The sequence below is a fragment of the Tympanuchus pallidicinctus genome, unplaced genomic scaffold (genome assembly GCF_026119805.1).
Source record: "Tympanuchus pallidicinctus isolate F22 unplaced genomic scaffold, pur_lepc_1.0 scaffold9, whole genome shotgun sequence".
Taxonomy (NCBI): domain Eukaryota; kingdom Metazoa; phylum Chordata; class Aves; order Galliformes; family Phasianidae; genus Tympanuchus; species Tympanuchus pallidicinctus.
Genome location: NW_026294813.1, coordinates 14,785,917 through 14,800,183, shown reverse-complemented (window position 1 = coordinate 14,800,183; position 14,267 = coordinate 14,785,917). Strand labels below are relative to the sequence as shown.

At 51.2% G+C, this 14,267-nt stretch overlaps 1 protein-coding gene across 9 annotated transcripts in view; it reads left to right on the top strand.

The window, feature by feature from the left end:
• RUSC2 (RUN and SH3 domain containing 2) overlaps positions 1-13,095 on the top strand; it is a 53,361-nt gene extending 40,266 nt beyond the window's left edge. For 8 of the 9 annotated variants that reach the window (XM_052670129.1, XM_052670125.1, XM_052670128.1 and 5 more), the window contains 10 exons: positions 720-1,499; positions 1,993-2,193; positions 3,074-3,217; positions 4,211-4,287; positions 6,854-7,028; positions 7,409-7,514; positions 8,556-8,602; positions 10,121-11,093; positions 11,392-11,562; positions 11,738-13,095. In XM_052670129.1, coding sequence (XP_052526089.1) covers positions 720-1,499; positions 1,993-2,193; positions 3,074-3,217; positions 4,211-4,287; positions 6,854-7,028; positions 7,409-7,514; positions 8,556-8,602; positions 10,121-11,093; positions 11,392-11,562; positions 11,738-11,918 — 2,855 coding nt within the window. In that variant the 3' untranslated portion in view covers positions 11,919-13,095. The remainder of the gene's footprint in view (positions 1-719; positions 1,500-1,992; positions 2,194-3,073; positions 3,218-4,210; positions 4,288-6,853; positions 7,029-7,408; positions 7,515-8,555; positions 8,603-10,120; positions 11,094-11,391; positions 11,563-11,737) is intronic. The other variant, XM_052670131.1, reaches the window with a different exon arrangement.
• Positions 13,096-14,267: the final 1,172 nt, after the last annotated feature.

Genomic DNA, 14,267 nt, shown 5'->3' with positions numbered 1-14,267 from the left:
ATATCCTATGTCCCTGTCTGCACTACTTTCCTGTGCACCAAAACAGCGTGGCTGTAATTAGAGCTGTGCTGAGAACTCCTGCCAGCAGTTGGAGAAGAGCTGCCTCACCTCCAGCTCAAAGCAGCATGCAAACCTGGATGGTCTGATAAGGAACCAGAGAGAAAGCAAGCCTTGCTAAATGCTAGTTATAGGGAAGGAGGGCAAGCACACCCCATGGAGAGTGGGGAATGCTTGGATTAACACCTGTGGTGCTCGTAATACTTGTGGCAGGTTGGGTGAGTTCCCAGCACTTGTGCAAGGAAGCAGTCCTTTAATATATAAAATTCTGTTGTACTGCAGTGCATTAGGGCTCTGTCTTTGGGCACTGTCTGAGCAGAGGCAGGTGCCTGAGGCCATGGCTTTTGCTGTCTGGGATGAAGGAATGTGGAAAGGGTGGGAAGCTGGACCAGGAGAGAGAAACCCTCAGTACAGTGCTTTACTCTTCAAGACAGCTGTCAACAGCTGGAAACTTCATTTGAAGGCACGTGTCCTCACCCTGCCAGTTCATGATGTGTGTAACTGGTTCAGACTTGAACCACTCATTTTTTGGCACTGGTCTTTAGCTCATCCTCTTCCTCCAGTAGCTGAGAGCACATTCTCTTTTTCCAGTGATCCACCATATTCAAGATGACTGTCACTTTGCCTGCCCTCACATACTGTCCCCTTTTTTCTCCCTAAAGGTGGAGGCACAGACAGCAAGCCTGTGGTACGCTACAGCAAGGACCAGCGTCCCACAACACTGCCCATCCAGCCTTTCGTTTTCCAGCACCATTTCAGCAAGCCACCCAAGGCCCGTGCTCTGCACAGCCATTTTGCCTCCAGTCTTTCCCAACTTTACAGCTTATCCAGCAACCGACCTGCAAGCCAGCAGATCTCTAGTTCCCAGAACTCTGCCGCCCTGGCAGAGCAGTCGGCAGTGGCTGGGGGCCAAGCCCATGGCATGCTCCTGACCCAGCGTTCAGCAGATGGAGCTGCCTCTCTTAATGATGGCTGCATCAAGAAGACCGCCCCAGAGACAACGCGGCCGTCCCCTCTGGGCAGTTACTCTCCTGTGCGATGCAACGTGCCTTTCTTTCAGAGCATGGACTCCTCTTCCTCACCCACCACTGAGCGAGCTGGAGAAAGCCAGCCTCCCAGGAGCAGGTCCTGCCCCATCTCTGCCAACCTGCTTCCTACCAGGTCTTCCCCTGCTGTCAGTGCCATGCAGCCCACTCAAGTCACCAAAGTTGATGCACCGAGGCAAAATGAGAACCCCAGGCCTGTTCCCAAGAAAGAGGCACCTCTGGAGCCAAGCCCACCGTTCTCTGAGTACCGACTCCACGGCAGGTCCCTGCTGCCCCTTTCTCTGAGTAGCGTGCCGATGAGCCGAGTGGGAGCCCAGGCGGATCCTCGCTGGAGGCATGGCAGTGAGACCAGCAGCTCTGGTCCGCTGAGCAGCATGGGAGGACGGCCCCTCAATGGTAGGTACCCTTCCACTGGTGTGTGCTGCTGGAGAACATCTCCAGTTCCTTGATGGATGCTCACCGTAACAGTGTCCTTCCTACAGCCACAACCTGGGCCAAAATTGAGTCTGAGTGCTCTGGCACCCAATAGCTCCCCTCATCACTCTGCCTGTGTGCTGATAGTGTGTTCCTTCAGTCCTGCCTCCTACACAGTGTTTCCAGAGGGGGACCCTGATCCTCACATTCCCCATGCCAGGTGCTGGCACCCTGAATCTGCCCTCCCTGTGCCTACAGCCACCGGGTTACTCAGACTCCTGCCCTACTGTGCCTGGCTATGGCCACCACCTTCCTCTGTATATATGTGCTAATGTCTTGAAATGCCACTGGACTTCAACTAACTTGCTGTCTCTCTGTTTTTCTTCCTTGTCGTCCTTCTCCCTCTGTTTGCCCTCCACGTCCTCCTGTCTGCTCATGTCCTTCCACCTGGTGCACGCTGCCTGCGGCATTGTAGCGAACCACCTCTCCCCTCAAGCACTGAAGTGGCGAGAGTACAGGCGGAGGAATCCCCTGGGCTTGGACCGTGTTTCAGGGCTGCCCAGCTTAGCCAGCAGCCTAGACAGGAGGCAGCAAGAGCCCCGGCTGAACCGAGGGAATCCCATCTTTGAGTTTCCTGGCACTCTCAACACCAGCCATTTCCACTGCAAGCTGAATGGTGCGCACCGCGCTTCTGCTGTTGGGTCTGGGGGTGACTTCAGGGCTCAGGTTCTGTGTCCCAGCTGTGCCAGACCTCATCACCAGTCTGCATGCTGTGAGAAGTAGTGTCGATGCTTCTACTGGCAGTAGGGCAGTAGTGTACAAGAGGAAGGTGAAAATTGCTTACTGGTGGATACAAATCGTGGAGCCTCTCTTCTTCTCCATGAGCTGAGAGCAGTTAGGTCTGGCTCTGGGCTGGACTGAAGGGACAGCTCAAACCTCAGCAAGTGCTCCAGGGCTGTTTCCAGCTTATAGTTCATGTCTCACAATCCATGTGGTGGCCCTTGAAGATCTTGTGTCTGTGCGCTGCAGTGTCTGCTCATCTATACCAGCCACATCAGCATGCTAGATACTGGCTGTAGCTCTCATGGGGCAGCTTGTCCTTGCTTTGCCATTAAGGTCTTCCCGGTTCTCCAAAAACAGTGCAAGAAGGATAGAGGGGAGTGAGCTGCTTTTGGTTGAAGCTTTGAGAGTCCTCAGGAGAAGCAGTAGGGTATGTGAGAGAGATTATTCTCATGGTCAGCTCCAAAGCTCTTTACCTCCCTTTGCCAACCCAAACAGCTTCTCCACCCCTCTTTTGTGGGAGAATGCCTGACATGGTCCTGAGGAAGCAGTTTGTAGGAAAATAAAGCATTATGAAAGAGCACTCATAGAAGTCTCCCCTTGAAGACTGTTTCTGGGGGGAGTAGCAAACCAGTAGCCTTGCTGGTCCAGTCTTGGTCAGACAGGTGGGAAGACTCCTGGTGCAGCTTGCTTCTAGGAAAAGCAAACTATATGGGAGAGGCTTTGGTATAAGGGCTTGAATTTAACTCTTTTTCCCCCCTGTTTTGACCATGCAGGACAGTCTATGAGGCAACTCCAACTTACCTACACCGACTTCTTCCCTGACTACTTCTCACTAGCTGAGAAACCCCCTGCTGAGTTCTGTCTCTCCCCAGATGGCAACACAGAGTCCATCTCTATTGACTTGCTGCAGAAGAAGGGTGAGTCCATGTGTCTCTTGGGGCATTGGAGAATGGAATGTAGCACAGCATAAGGTGAACAGTGCTTCTCTCTGTCGCTGTAGGCATAATGATTTCTTTCCTGCCCTCTTCTGCTGTAGAATCATAACTAGATGTTCCTCTGAACAGCCAGCACATGTTCATTTTCCTTGCACCACACTATATGCTAAAAATGCATACCATCTACTTGTACCAGGAAGTATGATGAGAAGAAACCACAAGAAAGTAAAGAGAGCAGGCTGGCAGAGGAGCATGAACCTATGGCACAGCATGCTGCCGTCGCATTTCAGTATACAAGCTTAAACTGTGGATCTGTGTGGTGTTGCAGAGGGGCTAGCCTGAGTTTTAGTCATTTAGGTCTTTTGGGGCTGTATGGTGAATATAGTGTATATAACAGAGTGGGCAAAAGGATGTCAAAGCAGGCCAAGATGTCACTGTGATGACTGCTGACAGCTGCTTCTGTGTCCTGTCAGAGACGAGGGATGTGCAGAAAGGCTCCTATGCCTTTATCAGTTATGTGTTGGTGACTGCTACATGGCAGCTTCTCCCCTGTCCCACTACTGTTCTTGCATCATGCTGATGCAGATGTCAGATTATCCACTACTGCCTTGTTAGTGATCATTACATAGCTGCTAAATATGTTGATTCTGCCCTGTCTTTGCCTCAGAGCCTGTCCCTGGTCCCTCACAAGGTGGTGTGTGGAGGTGATGTTTCCACATACTGTGGGAATATCGACAGGGTGTCTTGTCCTTCAGCCTCTTCTAAAGATTGTTGAACTGTCAGGCTGATACATGAGTGTTGGAACCAGCACAGATATATTTGCTGAGGATTCAGGAGGGGTTCTGCATGTTTTTGGCAGATGAGGAACCTGTGCTGACATGGCCTGGAAATGCTGTATCTAATGCCTGATTTCTTTGTCAAGTGTTTAGTCTGGGTCTGTCCTAGAAGCAGCTCTGACTCTGCATTTCCCTCTAGGTCTGGTCAAGGCAATCAACACTGCTGTTGACCTGATTGTGGCTCACTTTGGAACCAGCAGGGATCCAGGTGTGAAGGTAAGTCTTGTTTTTCTTATGCTTTTTTACCATCATAAGTGACAGGGAGAGGATGGAAAAAGGCTGTTTCTTCATTCTCTTGCAGTTCAAACATTAAGGCGTATCAGATAAAGCTAGTAGGAACAACAAAACAAAAGCAGTTGGTAGGGCATCATGCAGCAGACAGTAAATGTGCAACAGTTCTTGCTTCGTGATGTCAAGGATGCTAATGCTACCGTGTTTAAGGAAAGATTGGAAAAATGAAGGGAAGGGAAATTTGCTGATGTCTACTAAACACATAGGAATCATGTCTGCCATAGGTAGTTCCTGAGCTGTAATTAGCTGTAGGCAAGGAGAGCATTAGCATTACTCTTCTGAGAGTGTCTCTTGTTGTGGTTCAACCCAGCAGGCAGCTAAGTACCACACAGTTGTTCACTCACTCCCCTCTCCCATTGGGATGAGAGAGAATTGGGGGGAAAAAATGAAAAAAACCCACAAAGTAGAACTTATGGGTTGAGATAAAATATAACCACTGCTGTTTACCAAGGCAGAAAAGGAAGAGAAATGGAAAATAATAACATTAATTGAAATTATGTATACATTTACAAAAGAAGTGATGCACAATGCAGCTGCTTGTCACCTCCTGACCAGTGCCTACCTGGTTCCTGAACAACAGCTGTCAATCCCCTTCAGTTTTGAAATTTATTTGCATGATGTCATGTGGTATGAAATATCACTTTAGTCAGTTTAGGTCAGCTGTCCTGGTTCTGTCCCCTCACAGTTCCCTCCTCAGCCCCTCCGCTGGCAGGACTGTACAAGAAGCTGAAACATCCTTAGCTCTGTGCAGCACTGCTCAGCAACAACCAGAACATCAGTGTGTTATCAACACTGATTTTCTCCCAAAGCCAAAATACAGCATCATACCAGATGCATAGAAGAAAAAAAACCCAAAACTCTGTCACAGCTGAAATCAGGACACTTATGTACTTACTTACGGTCCTTAAGGAGAGAGAATACCAAGCTACCTGGACTTACGGTATGATGAAGTACCCCAGCTCTTTCTTCTCATACAGTGGAGAGTTATGTCTCCCTACTCCATCCATCCTCTGATTCTGTTCTGACATCTGTAGCAGAGCATAACGCAGTGTCTCCAGTCCCTTGATGTATGACAGGGCTTCATAATAATAAAAAAATGCATCAGTCATTTGCTCATCTAGGGCAAATGATCTTTACCTAAGGCCATTACCACAAACCCACTAACATCAGAGTGTACCTAGGTTGCCCATGGGACTGTCTTTGTTTGTGTCTCTCTCACCTCCCATTTCTGGAATAACACGGGCAGAATGAAGTTGCTTGTTTGTCCCAGAAATGTTTTCTGTCCTGTGGTACTCGTCATTGTTTGTGCTGCCTCCTCTCAAAGCTGAATAGTCTCCTTCAGTTGCAGGGCCTCTGGGGCAGCAGTGTGACTGTTTGGAGATGACAGCTGCCCAGGAGTGCCATCCCCAAAGAGAAACCTCACTAGAACAGGTTCCAAGCTCATTCAGTCTAATGACAGAGCCCAGGGTAGTTTGCCCCTCATTACAACGTTGCTGATGCAGAGATTGCTGTGAAGTGTAACTGGAGCTGGTTATATTTCCAGTTTTTTAAAACTTCACGGTGTTTTTCCTGTATTTGCTGTGTTGTTTTGGGGAATAGTGGCAATATTCACCCATTACTTTATCTGCTGTGGTTTTGATCTGAGTTTTCCATCAGTGTGCCAAAGGCTGAGCATTCACCTGTCAAAAGGCAGCACACATCCCTGATGCTCTGATGCTCAGTGGATCTGGCAGGATTATTCCTGACGAAGAAGTTCAATTTGAGTTCAGGACCTTTGTGGACCCATGCCAACTGGGCAGTGTAATTCCAGCTCAGCTGGTAAAATCTGTGCCCTGAACAAACTGCCTGGGACTACCAGTATGTGCAAGGTCCAGGGCTGACGTCTTTGGCTTGACCTTTGGCAGCTAAAGGATTGCATGCGGCAGAATATATCCCCGTTCTGCTGAGGCTTGGCTTTTAGATGCTTCTTCACCTCATTTTGGGCTCTGTCCAGCTCTTTTGCCCTCTCTCTGTTTATTTATAGTAATCCTCAGGAATTATAGCTCAGCTTGTCACTGTTAAGTGTTCCTTAACCCCTCAGTGCTGGAAGTTTGCTACTTCCTACTTCTAAAATAGCAACATGAAAATCTTCTGTGGCAGCAGAAAAATCCCCATGTCTTTCCTTCCTCCAGCTGTAACCTTGTTAGACCCGTGGGGAGAACTAGGCATCCCATCTAACAGGAACATCCTCTTTCCAAGTGAGATATTCTTTTCCCAAGCTGTTGCCTCATCTCAGCCTGGGGTAGACCTTGCAGAGAGTAAACCAGAACTGGTGCCTGAGGCAGCAGGGGAGAAGGGAAAGCTCCTGTTCAAGGAGCTGCTGAACTTCTTCGTGGCCTGGATATTGCCTCCTGGGTGTCTGTAATAGGCAGGTGGGTGTGTGGACTGTTTGCATATGTTTTACCATGCAGAGCAATTACCAACCCTCTCCATATTTTCTCTTCTTCCTTAGGCTAAACTTGGGAACAGTTCTGTGAGCCCCAACGTGGGGCATCTCATACTGAAATACCTGTGCCCAGCTGTCCGGGACATCCTGAGTGATGGGCTCAAAGCCTATGTCCTGGACATGATCATTGGCCAGAGGAGGAACATACCCTGGAGCGTGGTGGAAGCATCCACCCAACTAGGTAAAAAAAAAAACAACAGACAAAACAAAAAAGAATTTCCTTTCTGAGGAAAGGAGGTTGAGTTTCCAGGTTGTTTCTGTACCTTCATCTTTAGCCCTGCACAGCTACAGGTATAAGGCAGAGCTAACCAATGTGTAAGAAAATGTGCACACACTCCTTGTTGCTCTCAGGTGTGCTCTCAGGTGTCAGTCTGCGCCTTGGATTTTCTCCTGTGCAGAGCTGGGATGTTGGAATGGAGTGAACTTATCCTGATGACTGGTGGAGGGCTGTCAGTCTTGAGGCTGTCAGTCTTGAGGGCTTGTCCTGAGTGCTGCACCTCATGATGCTATTTTGGCTTTGTTGAGCACAACAAATCCTAATGTTTCACTTTTTTACCATAGGCCCCTCTACCAAGTTGCTGCACAGCCTCTATAGCAAGATCAGCCAGTACACGGAGCTCACCAACCACACCATGCGGTTCAATGCGTTCATCTTCGGCCTCCTCAAGTAAGCGTACTTCTGGGCTGACTGCATGGCACTGACCAGGGCTGGCAGCAGGTGTTGCTCTGTGTCTGCAAGCAGGCAGAGTTGCCAATTGAAAGATTTAGGAAACCTGGGAAGCAGCTCTCCAAGGTAGATTAGTTAGAAGCTGTGAGCCTCAGGGAGCTCCAAAGAGATTAAAACTTATCCTAAGTAGGCCAAGGCTCAGATGGGCTGGCTGCAGCCCACTGAATAACATTGTCAGTTTGTTCTGGCCCTAGAAGGTTAGGTGCAAAGAGTCTGTCAGGCTTCACGTAAGGATAAACATAACGTATGCATAAATTGATCCTGAAAATCCCTGTTGTGTCACTGCTTCCTGGGGTTGCAGTGAATCCCAGTGCACGACTCTCTGAAAGCCCTGGTACAGGACTCAAGTCTGATCCTTCTAGGCTGGATGAGAAGTGTAATATAACAGTCAGTTTTAAACACAAAAAGTCAGTGGAGTTCTGTCTCTGTGCCTATGACATGGTAAGCCCTGTCAGGATAGTATTTCCTCGCTTGTCTGCAGTGATAAGAAAGACCTTTGACACTGGCAGCAGAGTCCCTAACATCTCCAAATGTTGGCAGGACCCTAAGAGCAAGCTTTGCCCTGCTCACCCCACCCCACCCAGGCTTGCCCAGCTCTCTTGGTGCAGGTCACCAGCATATTTTAGTTCAGGCTTGATGCAATGATCTTGTATTTGTATTGGTTTGTCCCTTCCATATGAACATTTCTCGTGAAACTTAACTCTGCCAAAGGCACAGAAGCAAAGTGGTGTGGAAATTTGCTGGAAGCCTGGCTGATAGGTATTACAGTTGCAGAGTCTCATTGCAGAGCAGATAGGATGTTGACAGGCTGGGTGGTCAGTGTGCGCTGATGGAAGTGAGTCATTTCTGTAGATCTCAATGTTCCCAGGCTATGCTGTGTAAATGCCATTTTCCAGCCACGCTTCTAGAACAGCAAGGATGAAGGGGATGAGTTGAGTTATGCTTTTTTTCTTCCTACCTGACTGTGTATTATTCCTACAGTATCCGGTCACTGGAGTTCTGGTTCAACCACCTCTATAACCATGAAGGTAAGAGGCTGTGCGCTGCAGGAAGGACTAAATTCTGCACATCATGCAGCAGAGATCTAAGCCCTGTGTCATGTTTGTCTCCTACTGGTTTCTCAGCCCATGCTGCTTCCTCTTGATCTGAACTGAAGGATTATACTGTATGCAGTCTTGGTATTGCTGGAGGGCTGCATAGCTAAAGGGAGGAAGGTGGATGCCAAAGCTCCATGCAGCTTCCTCCACCTGAGCTGTGGAGAATCTGGTAACTGTGTCCTTCCCTGATGCAGCTGGTACACAGGGCTATCACCTACAATACAGATCGCTCACTCTACTCTCAAGATCAGTCTAGACCTACCAAGTGCCTGTCCCCTGCCCAATGCCTGAGAGCACTGAGGAGGGATGGAGCTGCAAGCACTTACCTGGAACCCTTCAAGCATGGGAAATAGAAAGGAAAACCTTCTGCCAAACAAAAAGCTGTTTTTCCTTGATGTATCCGTTGTCTGGGAGGTGTTTTCATTTTGGGTTTTGTTGGTTTTTTTTCCAACCAGAAGTGTTTCTGAAGTGTGTAGATAACCCACTTGCCTGAAGCCTAGAAGCAGCATAAGTGCTAAATGCACAGGGAGGCAGAAACCCTTGACATGCTGAATTACCTGAGAGTGCTTCTGGCTCAGTGCATGCTCAGCCCAGGCATTAACTGCAGTCCAGTATTTTCTGTCAGGTTTGGGGGCTGACAGCAGACGTTGTTCAGATCTGTGTGTAGTTAGTGCTTCTCTTTGGATCAGTACTTTTTGTACTGAGCAGTGTAACAAGAGAAAGTGCTCTGATTTTCTGGAGTGGAATACTGCCCTTGCAAATCTGGGTTAGTCTGGTGCAAGCCACATTAAAAGCTGAAGTGTGAGGTAGGGCTACTAGGTTGTTGAAGGCTAGGTGTGCAGATAAGCTACAAATCTTGACTGCAGTGCACACTTGTCGTCTTTCTGCAAACGAATGTTTCTTGCTGCACACAAATCCTGTGCCAAACTGTCTCTGGGAATGATGGTTGACAATAAAGCTAGTGGCACAGCAGTGTGGAAGCAGCTAAAAGAAGTGTAGGGTGATAGCTGCAAATATAAATACCAGTCCATTTTCTGTTAGGATCCACAGCTGAGCACTGCTAGTTCCTTGGAAAGGCTGCATTCTGCTGTCCCGAGCACCTCTGTCATATACCAGTGTCGTATAGGACACTGATGCTGGCCCACATCTTCAGTTTCTCTTTCATATCCAGGAGGTGGGAGAAGGCAATCTTAGTGTGCCGACTCTCTTTGGTGCTTTTTGTTTGCACCCTATCTTAGCATGATTGTTCCAGTGTGTCACCTGGCAGGCAGACACTGGCTGCAGGAAGCAGGATCTTAACCGATTTGCTCCCTGACCCAGTGCCGAGTCTCACACTGCAGGCATGGATGAGATCAGAAACCAGCACTCAGCTCTTTTGCTCGGTAGCTTCGTGGTGGCTTGGCAAAGTCTCACGGGTCTCTCATCTAATCAGTGTCTCTTGCCCCACAGATATCATCCTGGCGCACTATCAACCAGTGGGCTTCTTATGCCTGTCTCATAATGTGTGCCAGCCTCTTTTTGAGGAGCTCCTGCTCCTGCTGCAGCCTCTCTCACTGCTGCCCTTCAACCTGGACCTCCTTTTTGAGCACCACCTGATGCAGATGGGCAAAGAGCAGCAGCAGCAAAAGGAGCTGCTGCGCGTGAAGCAGGACCTGCTGCTTTCCGCACACTCCACCCTGCAGCTGATGAGGACACGGGGCAGCAGCGAGGATCCTGATGGCTGCAGCACTGCCCCTGAAGCATGCAAAGTGGGTGGCAGAGATGGCGGCATGTCGCCAGGCCACAGCCCTGAGCGAGCTGCAAGTGAGAGGGTCAAGGGAGTGGGGGCCTCCTGCGGAGATGGGGACAGAGAGGAAGAACGAAGGAAGGTGCGAGAGAGCATGTGGGAAGGGAAGAAGGACAAGCAGGCGGGCTGGTGGTACCAGCTCATGCAGAGCTCTCAGATTTACATTGAAGGCTCAACTGAAGGCTCGAAGTTCATCCGCTACGAGAAGAAGAAGGCTTTGAGTGGCGTGCCCAGTTCAGCTGAGTCCCACGAGACACCACCCCCACGTGAAGGGGTAGTGGAGGGAGCAGAAGCCTGCCACATTGCTGAGAGCAGCTTGGAGGAGAAGCCCAAGGCTGCCAGAAGGCCAAGCCCTGAAACTGTGGAAGAGCCAGTGGAGAAGCCCCAGCACGTGCCAGGTGGTGAAGAGGTTAAGGAGCGGAGCTGGGCCTTCTGGATGGGCAGCCCCCCAGACTCAGTGGTTACAGAGCTGAAGCGCAGCAAGGAGAAGGAGATGGGGACTCAGCTAAAAGTGGGAGCAGCGGCAGCCCCCCAAGAAGAGAGCAGTGCCAGCGCATCGGAGGGCAGCCAGCCCATCAAGTGGGGACACTTGTTCGGGTCCAGGAAGGTGCAGAAAGAGCCCAGGCAACCTAACAGGTAGGAATTGTGAACACGTGGCTTGGGACTGGAGGGGCTGGTTAAGCTGGAGCTGCAGCAGTGTGGTTGGGAGTCAGGCAAATAGCCTACTGCTGGGCTACACCGTGGTGACACATCAAAGGTAATGTGTTAATAGAGAGATATGTAACACCTGGTGTGTCCAGAAGTTGCTGGATCTCCTGGAATGGAAAAAGCCTGGGGACTGCAGTGTATGCTGCGTGTCCAGATCCCTAAGGCATGACGTTACCATGAGACACTGGCTTCTTCACCACAGCCTGCTTCTGTCTCATCCTTGCAGGTTGCCCTCTGGTTGGCTGAGCCTGGACAAGTCTGTGTTCCAGCTGGTGGCTCAGGTCGGAGCAAGCATGTGGCGAGAAACAGCCCCTGAGCCAGAACCCACCCAGCCAGAGCCTCCTGAAGTGTTGCCTGCACCACAGCCAGCCCGGGGACTGTGTGCCAATCCTCCCTGGTGAGTGGTGGCATGTAACTGGGGCTGTAATGGGAGGAAGTTGTCATAGGTCTGCCTGCTGCTGCAGAGGGGAGGGAAGTGGGGGTTTATTTCTGACCCCACTGTGGTCCCTGGACTCCAGTGGGGTGAGCATGCTGTGACGATCTCACCCTTTCTCCCTTCCTCTTGCACACAGTGAGGTGAAAGCTCTTTGCCATCACATTGCCACCGAGGAAGGACAGCTGAGCTTCAACAAAGGGGATATCCTGCAGGTCATCTCCAAGGTGGATGGTGACTGGCTGCAGTGCAGTCTCGGCTCCGAGAAGGGACTCGTGCCCATCATGTACGTGACCCACCCGGAGGACGAGGACTATTGACATGGCTAAGAGGCCAAGCACAGTATCATGGGCTGCTGAGGCTCCTCTGGGGATGCCCAGAGAAGCAAACACAGCTTCTTGCTAGTTTCTTACCTTTCTTGCCATTACCGAATACAGTAACCGTAGGTGGTTCCTTCTTGCTCCTCCTTGTGCAGCTGCCAAAGGCCAAACTGGCCCGTGGAGCCTTCTGCAAGCTGTACCTCGTATTGCCAGGCATTGCCGTGCATGCAGCCACACCAGGGACCGTTAGAGTCCCCTCCACCCCATGCCATCTCCAGCACCAATAGGTGGTGGGTTTGTATGTAGCAGGAATCGAAACAATCCCTGCCAGAGAAGTACTGGCTCAGTTTCACACTGCAGGGTGCAGGAGAATGGCCCCTCCCGGGGTGGCCGTGCAGCCTCCAGCACCCCAGTATTATCGGGGTTGGAGCACCGTGCACTGCCAATGCTGCCCGGCCTCGGCCTGGGAGGGAAGGGGTGTGTGTGTGTGTGCAGAGCGAGGGTGCGTGGGGTTGTGAGGAAGGCACGTGGATGTTCGGTGTGATGTAGGTCCAGGTGAGGTAGTGCCACCCTGTGCAGAGATAGGTGATGTGGGGATGTGCCTTCCGTGCTGAGCAGGTCGCCTCAGATGCCCTGGGGTGCTCAGCGGAGGGAAGGTGGGAGGGGAGGGAAGGGGGGTGAGGGCAGGGTCCCTGACAGGGCTAGGGATGGGATGCTTTTGGGGTTTGGGGGCCACGCTCCCACCAGGAACGGCGGGGGAGATGGGGATAGGAAATGCTCCCCGTGGTGTGAGTTTGGGGGACAAGTGTTGCGTGTGAACACAAGGGGCTGCTGAGAGTCCAGGGCTCCTCAGCAGAGGCAATGTCAGTCAGTCCCTGCCTTGCCATGCTCTTGGGGTGGTGTGGGGATCCTCACCTGCCACTGGGTGGGTGACAGTGTTAGCGAAAGTCCGTGCCAGTATTTGGTGCCTTGGCCAGGCGGATGCTGCTCATGGTGTCTTGCCTGGGCTGGCTTCCCCATGGCGAGGGGCCCTGGTCTTGCAAGGTTACCTCCTGCTTGTACATCGCTTAGCGGACGTTGCACCATATTTAATTTGTATTTCCCTATTAGAACGAGGTGTCTCGCCTTTATTTATTTCTTTATTTATGATGCATATTAATTAAAAGGTGCTGATTGAGCTCCCTTGTTTTGCAGCCTTGTCATTTCACCCTGTTTTCAAGAAGGGAATGAGGGGTACCTGTGCTTTGTCCTGTCTCCAGCCACAGCCAGCACCTGACCTTCGGAGTGAGATAGATTCTGCCCTAGGAGATAGGTCACTGCCCGAGGCTGGCATGCCTTCCTTCTACCTACAGAATCATAGAATCATAGAATCACCAAGGTTGGAAAAGACCTAGAAGATCATCCAGTCCAACTGTTCACCCATTCCCAATAGCTCCCACTAAACCATGTCCCTCAACACAACATCCAGCCTTTCCTTGAACACCTCCAGGGTCGGTGACTCCACCATCTCCCTGGGCATCCATTCCAGTGCTGACCACCCTTTCTGAAAAGTAATACTTTATACCCAAGGATGGTGATGCAGCTGGATGCCCCCCTAGCCAGCACGCAGCCCAGGGGAGTCCTTATCCTGGCAGCACGAGTGATTCAGCTGTGGCTGGTGGGAGCTTCAGCCGTAGGGCTGTGGAAGAGCTGGAACTTCTGCTCCTCATGTGGCTTCCTTGTGCTCAACGTGCATCGTGGGCAGAGAGCATCGTAGCTATAAGAGCAAAGAGAGGGTAGATGATAGCTTCCCTCACGCAGGTTGGGGCCAACAGTGCTGGGAACTGGGGTGTCCCCATGGCTGTGATGCCCTGTGCTGGGCTGCTCCCTTGTATGGCCATGGCTGGGCAGAGTTATAATGGATTCCCCATGCACAGCATCCTGAGAGCTGAAGCTCATTCCCAGCCCAACATCCTGGGGTCTGGAGTTTGTGCAGGAAGGAAAGCAGCAGCAGAGTCCTGTGGGGGTGGGGAGGGGTGGATGGGCTGAGAAGGCCTCCCGCTGATGGGTCAGCCTGGACAGGGAGACATGCACAAAGGCACTGACCCAAGGGCGACTGTGTCCTCCACAGCCAGTGCTTATCCCAGGAAGGAGTCATGGTCTGCGGTCATCAGGATGCAACTTATCTGTGGGGCAGAGGCTGCGGCCACAGCTGGGTCCCTGCTACTGGGAACAATGCAGCAGCTCCCTGGGGTGGCTGCAGGATCCTGGGAAGAGAGGAGGCACCCGATCCCAGCACCCTGTGGGCTGGAATGCTCACAGGGCAGGGTGGGCAGTCCCAGTGCTGAGCACACGGCTGCCATGTGGCTG